The 8620-nt window shown below is 36.5% G+C and overlaps 1 protein-coding gene and 1 pseudogene across 2 annotated transcripts; both read left to right on the top strand.

The window, feature by feature from the left end:
* Positions 1–164: 164 nt before the first annotated feature.
* Positions 165–893, top strand: LOC147847177 (short-chain dehydrogenase/reductase 2 pseudogene; annotated as a pseudogene). Its single transcript, XR_015532358.1, has 2 exons — positions 165–338; positions 495–893. The product of XR_015532358.1 is annotated as a short-chain dehydrogenase/reductase 2 pseudogene (transcript).
* A 3897-nt stretch (positions 894–4790) lies between these two features.
* LOC147847178 ((+)-neomenthol dehydrogenase-like) lies at positions 4791–7539 on the top strand. Its single transcript, XM_087339479.1, has 5 exons — positions 4791–4879; positions 5222–5518; positions 6223–6303; positions 6602–6775; positions 6933–7539. The coding sequence occupies exons 3-5, from the start codon at positions 6289–6291 to the stop codon at positions 7140–7142; spliced, it is 399 nt and encodes a 132-aa protein (XP_087195605.1). The 5' UTR covers positions 4791–4879; positions 5222–5518; positions 6223–6288; the 3' UTR covers positions 7143–7539.
* Positions 7540–8620: the final 1081 nt, after the last annotated feature.

The following is an 8620-nucleotide window of genomic DNA, read 5'->3' on the forward strand; positions in this document are numbered from 1 at the left end:
AAAATGTGACACAACTGTTGCTCAAGGTTATACTAACACCACATAAGTAGTTTTATAGCCAAATAAGATGTTGATCCACATGTCTTGGGAAATCATAGCCCCCATTCTAGAGTTTTGGAGGATTTTATAACAATTTTGATATATTCATTTTTTGTCTTTCATAGACCAATCCAACCCTCAGCAAGGCTTTTATTGTTGAGTATGAATCGGCAAAAGAATGTTTCATTACTAATTATTATGGTACCAAAGCAATAACAAAGGCATTGCTTCCTCACTTTCGCCATTCTCCATATGGAGGTCGTATCATCAATGTTGGATCAAATTTTGGAAAACTTAATGTAAGACCCTCTCGTTGACAATGTACCATGAATATTGATTTCATGTTTTCTTTAGGGACTTATAGTTTGTCCCTCCCTCTTTAGCATATTCACATGAAACAATGAGGACATAATGGTTGCCCTATACTTACAGTGTTTATTTACTTTCTTATGTAGAATCTTCAAAACATACAATTACGAGAAGAGTTGTCCAACTTAAACAACCTTTCGGAGAGCTACATTGACACAATAATAAGCAACTACTTGAATGATGCAAAATTGAAAACATGGGAGAGCAAGGGTTGGCCATTAACATTCCCAAACTACAAGATGAGTAAGATTGCTTTGCATGCATTTACTAGAGTGCTAGCAAGGGACATTGATCAGAGAGTTGATGGACAAAAAATATACGTCAATTGTGTGCATCCCGGCTACGTTCAAACTGAAATGACAGACTATAATGGAAACTACACTCCTGAAGAAGGTGCTGAGTACATATTGAGAGCAACTCTCATTGCTGTTGAAGATTGTCCTTCTGGGCAATACTTCCATAAGGACAAAATCGATGAATTTTGAGACCTAGATGTGTGCCGAGCACATATTGAGAGCAACTCTCATTGTTGTTGAAGATTGTCCTTTTGGACAATACTTCAATGAGGACAAAATCGATGAATTTTGAGACCTAGATGTGGAAATTTTCCATTCACATATTTCATTTCTTGTTTGTTTATTTTGTATGCATCTTTGACATTTGTATTGAGTAATGATAGAGATAATAAAGCATTGGTAAAGAGAATGTAATAAGATGTGAGTATTGTGCACCAAGTCAATGCTACCTAGTCTTGCACATTTTCAATCTTTCTTTAAATGGGTTTTATAATTATAATTGTTTTTTCTTCTTAAATTTGTACTAACTAAAGCTATAGTTAATTTGTACTAACTAAAGCTATAGTTGCATTATGAAAAACAATGCATTTACACCGCGTAGGTAAGTTGGTAACCACAAAGGCATGAAGTTGCACATTGCTTAGTTGGAACAAAATAGAAAATTGTAGGTATACCACGGTATTCTATAGAAAAACTGGCAAAAGACTGACCAATACCCAAATAAGCTAAAAAGAGTCTGAGGTACACACACATAACAATCTATAACGGTTCGGTTTGAACCGAACCGAACCGCGAAACCACGACTTAATGGTTTCAATGGTTCGGTTCGGTTTCAACAATCAGAAACCGCAGTTTAAACGGTTTAATGGTTTTTTTTTAATTTTTAAAATTTGTTTTTAAACAATCTTTTCATTTTTAGACCTTATTCTCACATTTTAGGAACATCTTTAAAATTTTAAAAAATGAAATATTATAAATTTAAAATTTTACCTAAGTTGAAAACCGAAACCGAGCCACGAACCCGTGGGTTTAACGGTTTGAAAATGTTTAATGGTTCGGTTTAACGGTTTCTTGGTTCGGTTCATGTTTCAAAAAATTTAAACGGTTCGGTTTTGACCCTCTCAAACCAAACCAAACCAAATTGTTGCCGATTGTTACACACACACACACTCACTCAATTGTAGCTATGAAGGCTGCCCTATACCCAACTTCATAGTTGGAAGGCTACAATAGGCTGCTTCTTGCTCAACCAAGATATGCATGAGCTACCAAGCATGAAGTAAAAACCACGAGTGTCATAGCAACTAACCCACGAGTACAAATTGAATATTAGATCAGGTTATGCATAAATAAATCAAGCATCCAACTGCATGCTGATAGAGAGCAACATCAAATGCATCTCTAGTATCATGAAGGGTCAATCGTAAACCTATCTCCATGGGAATGGCAATAGGTTTACAATCTTCAAGGTCAAACCGCAACAATAATGTGTGAATGTATTTCGATTGACACAAAGCTATTCAAACGTAAACCTATCTCCATGAAAGACAAGTGGGGGGACGAGTTAGAAGCGAAAATTAAATGATGAATATTAGTCTCAGGTGGCTCATGAGTTCTTCTTGGGTGGTTGGTGTGTTTGTTATTAGTGGTTCATTGTGCTTGTCTTTGGGTGGTTTGTGTGTTCGTCTTAGGTGGTTCATTGTGCGCGTCTTGGGTAGTTTGTGTGCTCGTCTTTGGTGGTTCATTGTGATTGTCTTTGAGTGGCTCGTGTGCTTGTCTTTGGTGGTTTGTGTGCTCGGTCTTCAATCTTCGGCATTCATGTGATTGTCATTAGGCATTCATCACCATCATCCTCTTCTTCTTCGTATTCCTCTTCTCCCTTCATTACTCGTCTTTGGTGTAGTTTTCTTCGAAGTTCACGTCTCCTCATTCGTGATTGCATGGAGTCGTCATTGGTATCTCTTTCCATCCTCTACTCTTTTGCCTAGGGTTTCAACACTTGGTGGAAGTAATAGGAGTGATTCGGCATTCAAAAAGGGACGCTCCACCCCCCTATCATTTTCTATCTCTCGCTAGAGCTTGTGGTCAACTTGAGGTTGGCACCGTTGTAGCCACTCACCAACCCTTTTATTCTAAACTTGTGCTCCTTGTATTAATCATGTGTCTAATCTCTCTTGTCTAAGTGCCCAAGATGATTTATTTTGTTTGGGCAAAACCTTGTGATTCTGTGTTTCCGTTGTCGCGTTGTCGTGCATGCGTGCTACTCGGGTGGGACCACGTGGGTCTTGGACTAGGGAGTTTGGAAAGGTAGAGAAGTTTGAAGGTTTTCTTGGTCAAAGGCAACCCTCGATCTAGTGATAGCTTGTCAAGAGTTGCACTCGACGAGTTTTAGGTTGTCAACCTCTGCCTTGTCGACCTTTGCTTTGTTGACCCTTTTTGGTTACAGATCTCAATGTTGCGTCATGAAAATCCACCAATATGTGTGGATCGTGAGGCGGAACCGCCAGTTTTCTCAACCAGAAGGAATTAAGGCTTACATACACAACATGAATGTTCAAACATTTTGTGAAAAGGAGATGTGTATGGGCACGCCTGAATCAACCCCAAGTCACAAGACGAATGAACCCACAAGAGGAAGGCTTACACACAACACACAAATGTTCGAATGCCTTTGTGAAAAGGAGAGGTGCATGGGCAAGCCCGAATCAACCCCTCATCACAAGACGAATGAATGCACGAGAGGAAGACACACACACGACACGAATGTTTGAATGCCTTTATGAAAAGGAGGGGTGCATGGGCAAGCCTAAATCAACCTCTAGTCACAAGATGAACGAACGCGACGGGTATGGCATCCCGATACAAACTACATCTACTGCATAATCACTTGCATCAGTCTCAGTCTTGTAAGTTTTAGATGGGTTTGGTGAGAGAAGTGAAGAAGCTTTCCAAAATAACTATTGTCAAGGTACTTTCCTCAAAGACGTTTATATACATTAAATTAAATTTAAGTGAAGGTAAACATGTTAACTTCATGAATATGACTCAATGTATCAGTGATAGTGCTCAAGGATCCTCTACGATATCATATCGAGAAATCAAAGTCTTGATTGCGATTTTTTGATCCTACCTTACGACCCATGATGTCTTGTTGGTCACAGAAATATTTCAAGGAGTAGTAAATAATCTATAATTACCACAAAACGATTTCCATATAGGTAATATCTCCATAACTTAAGAAAACTTTTTTTCTTGAACTGAGTACCAACACGGAGTAGGAGTAAGTTTGTACTCTCAAATGTGGTGGGTTTGACATTGTGCTATAAAACTGCCGCTACCACATAATCAGTTACATCAGTCTCCAACTCAAACGGTTTAGATGGGTCTTATAAGAGGAGATAAAGCTTGACACACATGTTCTTTGAGTGGTCTAAATGACTCATCCTAAGGGATTGGTTTTGTGGCGCAGTTCTTAGTGAGTTCAATAGGCAACCCATTATTGGTAGCTTGTCCTAGAGACAAAAAATGCTTTACCGATATAGGTACATGATATACATATGGAATGTTTTCGTACCAATGCGATGATCATTTGTCATTATCTAACATCGCATTGGTACGAAAACATTCCATATGTATATTATGTACCTATATCGGTAAAGCATTTTGTACCTATATTATGAAAACAAAGGTAAGTAGGTACGAAATGGATATTAGAATTAAACTATGATCTTATACATATATGTAATAATGTATGTGTTTAGATATACTCACACTGAAATGTGTGGTGCTCTAGCCTTTAAATACATCGTACATCTACATATGTTTAGATAATACTCTTGCCTTTTATATACATATCATCTAGCAAGACCTGGAAACAGAATTGATCAAATATCAGTGGAGCAAATGTGTTTTAAATGTCTTTTTTTTTGTTCAGATTTCGTTTTCTTCATTACATCAATTTATGGGACCCTAGTCAGCAAAGGGTCAAGTCATTACCCACTCAATATTCGGCGTATTCTAAAGATCAAACGTGAACGCCTCTTTATGTTATTTAATCTAGAATTGATATTCTGAGTACAACTTTTCAAACGTGAACGCCTTTTCATGATATTTAATCTTGAGTCTAAAGCTGCAAAAGGCAGAAGAAGAAGCCTAACCATGGAGAACGATAACAGGTTATACACAGAGAAAATGAGAGCTTGTAGATTAGGGTTTGTCTCTAATCCAAAATATTCCTCAAAAATGTTTAGCTTGGCAATGTTTCCCATAATTAGGGTTGCATAATGTTGCATAATGGCCAATGAATCAACAAATCTGACGCCATTTCAGCAGTTGTAGCTCAAAGAGTTGCCAATGGTAGCGGCATCACATTCCTTAATGAAAAAACATCCATATATTGTTTTTCCTAATGTCTATTAGACACCGAAATATGACCCTTTACACATGTAGCTCAATGTTATCATTCTCGAGTCCTTCGAATTGTAACACACTACACTATGATGATGAATTGTGATTAGGTCCTGGTGGACGGGCAAGGGACTAGTAGCCGTGGTCACGGGAGGTAGCAAAGGCATTGGACTCGAGTTGTGCCGCCTCTTTGCAAAACATGGTCTCATTGTTGTATTGTCGGCTCGGAGAATCGAACGGGCCTCAATGCCCTCAACCACCTCAAGCAACAACTAATTCAAGAAGAATCTAAAGAGAAAGAAGATGAAGGGAAGCTCTATTTCCACCAGCTGGACATCACGGATCCCCTATCCATCTCTCGCTTTGCCGCTTGGATTGAATCAACCTTTGGTGGCTTAGATATCCTTGTAAATATTCTCCCTCCCTCTCTTCCCCTTCTACAAGCATAACCAAGGGACTACCTAATAACCAAGAGACAACTTATGTAGTCCCTTGGTAAAGTGTTCATTTGAATATAGGAATGATGATTTTGGCATTTCCGAGTTCTTAATGTACATGTGACAACAACAATCATGTTTGCTAAGTCATTAGAAAAAGAAGATAAGAATCATGTTCCTTTAACCTTGGTTCATGTAGCATATTATTCTCATATGTATTTGCATCATCGGCTATAACTTATCGAAGTATGTTCATATAAAACTGCTCAGTCCCATGGTCTCTCTTAACATGAGACAAGGAAATACATCATAATCACATACAAGAAATCTCACTAGGCGTTGTAACGTTTGTTGTAGAAAGAGTTGATATGTAGTAGTTTCAAGTCACTAGTTATTGTCTAAATTCTTGATGACTACATCTAACCCAAGGCTTTGTAAAAGTTATAAACCTGAATGCAATTTTGTAAGGTCATTTTTAGTGTTAGTTTTATTTATATTTATTTATATTTACTTGTATTACTAGACATGCGAGGATCGAATAATGATGAAATGAAATCATCATGGTCTAGCTTTTTGGACACATTAAACCCATGGACAAATGGGGTATGATTTTTAGTTCAAGGGATTAATATCAATTTACCTAACATTACTTCCAATGTTCTCATCAACTCTAGGTTAACAACGCTGCAATAATCGACTCACCTATTAACGTTGAATACGTTCACGGGATCAATTTAACTATGCATGACTTATTGGTAAGAATATCTTTTTAATCAATATTATTCTTGTAGTTTGTGTTTAATAAAGTGACGAGATAGTAATAACATGTCCCCCAAACCCATATATATTTTTAAAAGAGAATGGTGACAACAAAATGATCATAGTGCAAATATCCCAAAACTTGACCCAAAAACAAAACGCCACAAAACTGTTGCTCAAGGTTACACTGACACCAAGTAGTTTTAGAGCCAAATTGGTATATCACAACCCCCGTTCTAAAGTTTTGGAGGATTTTGTACCAAATTTGATATATTCATTTTTTGTCTAACATAGAACAATCCAACCCACACTAAGGCTTTTATTGTTGAGTATGAATCCGCAAAAGAATGTATTGTTACTAATTATTATGGTGCCAAAGCAATAACGAAGGCATTGCTTCCTCAAGTTCGTCATTCTTTGTATGGTGGCCGTATCATCAATGTTGGATCGGTTTTTGGAAAAGTTAATGTAAGACCCTCTCATTGAGAATTTCCCATTAATATTGATTTTCATGTTTTCTTTAGTGACTTATAGTTTGTCCCTCCCTCTTTAGAATATTCACATGAAACAATGAAGACACAATGGTTGTCATCATATTAAAGTGTTTATTTACTTTCTTATGCAGAATCTTCAAAACATAAAATTACGAGAAGAGTTGTCCAACTTAAACAACCTTTCGGAGAGCTACATTGACACAATAATAAGCAACTACTTGAATGATGTAAAATTGAAAACATGGGAGAGCAAGGGTTGGCCAACAAGATTCCCAAACTACAAGATGAGTAAGATTGCTTTGCATGCATTTACAAGAGTGCTAGCGAGGGACATTGATTAGAGAGCTGATGGACAAAAAATATACGTCAATTGTGTGCATCCTGGCTACGTTCAAACTGACATGACAGACAATTATGGAAACCGCACTCCTCAACAAGGTGCCGAGTACATATTGAGAGTAGCTCTCATTGCTATTGAAGATTGTCCTTCTGGACAATACTTCAATGAGGACAAAATCGATGAATTTTGATATTTATATGTGGAAACTTTGCATTCAAATATTCTATCTCATGTGTATATGTTTATTCTGTATGCATTTTTGGCACTTGTATTGAGTAATGATAGAGTTAAAATGCATAGGAAAAGAGAATGTAATAAGATAGATGTGAGTATTGTGCACCAAGTCAACGTAATCTAATGTTTTGCGATTATAATTGTTATTTCAAATTTTTCTTTAATGTGCACTAACTAAAGACATGGTTACATTATGAAAAACAAGGCATCTACAAGTGTAAGTAACTACAATGCATGAAGTTGAACATTGGTTAGGTGGAACAAAATAGAAAATCGAATGTATACCAAAGTAATATACCAACAACCAAATGTATAATTAGATTCAAGTGAAAACATTTCTATGATACCAAATATACTTATTGCATTAAGCATACTAGGTAGTGACGTCAAAGTTCTAGTATAGGTGATGGAACCATGCTATTTTCACATGTGAAAGTTGAAACTAGTGAAGGGCCCTCGTTTTTCTCGAGCTAAACCAAACCGTTAAGCCATGACTTGATGGGTTATCCGTTCTAATTTATTTAAATGGTTTCATTTAGTTTGGTTTGGTTCTAAACCTTGGCATTATAGTTTTATTGGTTTAAGTGGTTGTAATTAATGGTTTATTGGTTTTTGTTTAAACTTTTTATGTTTCCCTAATTGTTTAATGGTTTAGTTAATTTAACAACTTAATTAATAGCTTTTTATTTTATTATTTAATTAATAGCTTTTTGTTTATAACGTATAATTAATTTAAGTTAAATGTTTTCTAATTGATTGGGTTTTGCATGTTTAATTGTTTAATTGACGACTTAAAGAGATTGATAGTCTAAAACAGTTTGTTTTGGTGTTTGTTTGGTCAAGAAACTACATTGGGTCTATCCCTACTTCAAACATCGATCTAACCCTTTTAAATGCCTAAAACTATCACAATGTTTAAAAGGGTCATAGACAAGACTGGTAATCTCAATTGGGTACAAGATGCTTTGCAAGTTTTCTCCGATGCTACAAGTGCATCACTTAACTGGAATAAGTTTGTCAAACTTTGGATGGGTGAAGAAACTCACCCTGTGTGGTATCCAGGTCGTTCTTTCCGATGGCTTCACCATGACTATTGTCAGATCAATGTTATTGCCATTACTATCGTCAATAAAACGTAAACTACTATATTGGGATGCCAACAATTGTCCTTTCTAAGTCGGGTGTCGGGTTGTAATAGCCAACTCAGTACTATTGGCTTCAATCTGTTTGGCTATTTTCTGTCAT

This window comes from Azolla caroliniana, unplaced genomic scaffold (genome assembly GCF_043228905.1).
Source record: "Azolla caroliniana isolate FFs.n. ecotype wild unplaced genomic scaffold, voAzoCaro1.0.p SCAF_1407, whole genome shotgun sequence".
Taxonomy (NCBI): domain Eukaryota; kingdom Viridiplantae; phylum Streptophyta; class Polypodiopsida; order Salviniales; family Salviniaceae; genus Azolla; species Azolla caroliniana.

What these genes read in the sequence shown, in the direction of transcription:
- LOC147847178 (XM_087339479.1), top strand. An exon ending in CGGTTTTTGGAAAAGTTAAT is followed by an intron (nt 6,776 to 6,932) that starts GTAAGACCCTCT and finishes TTTCTTATGCAG; the next exon opens with AATCTTCAAAACATAAAATT.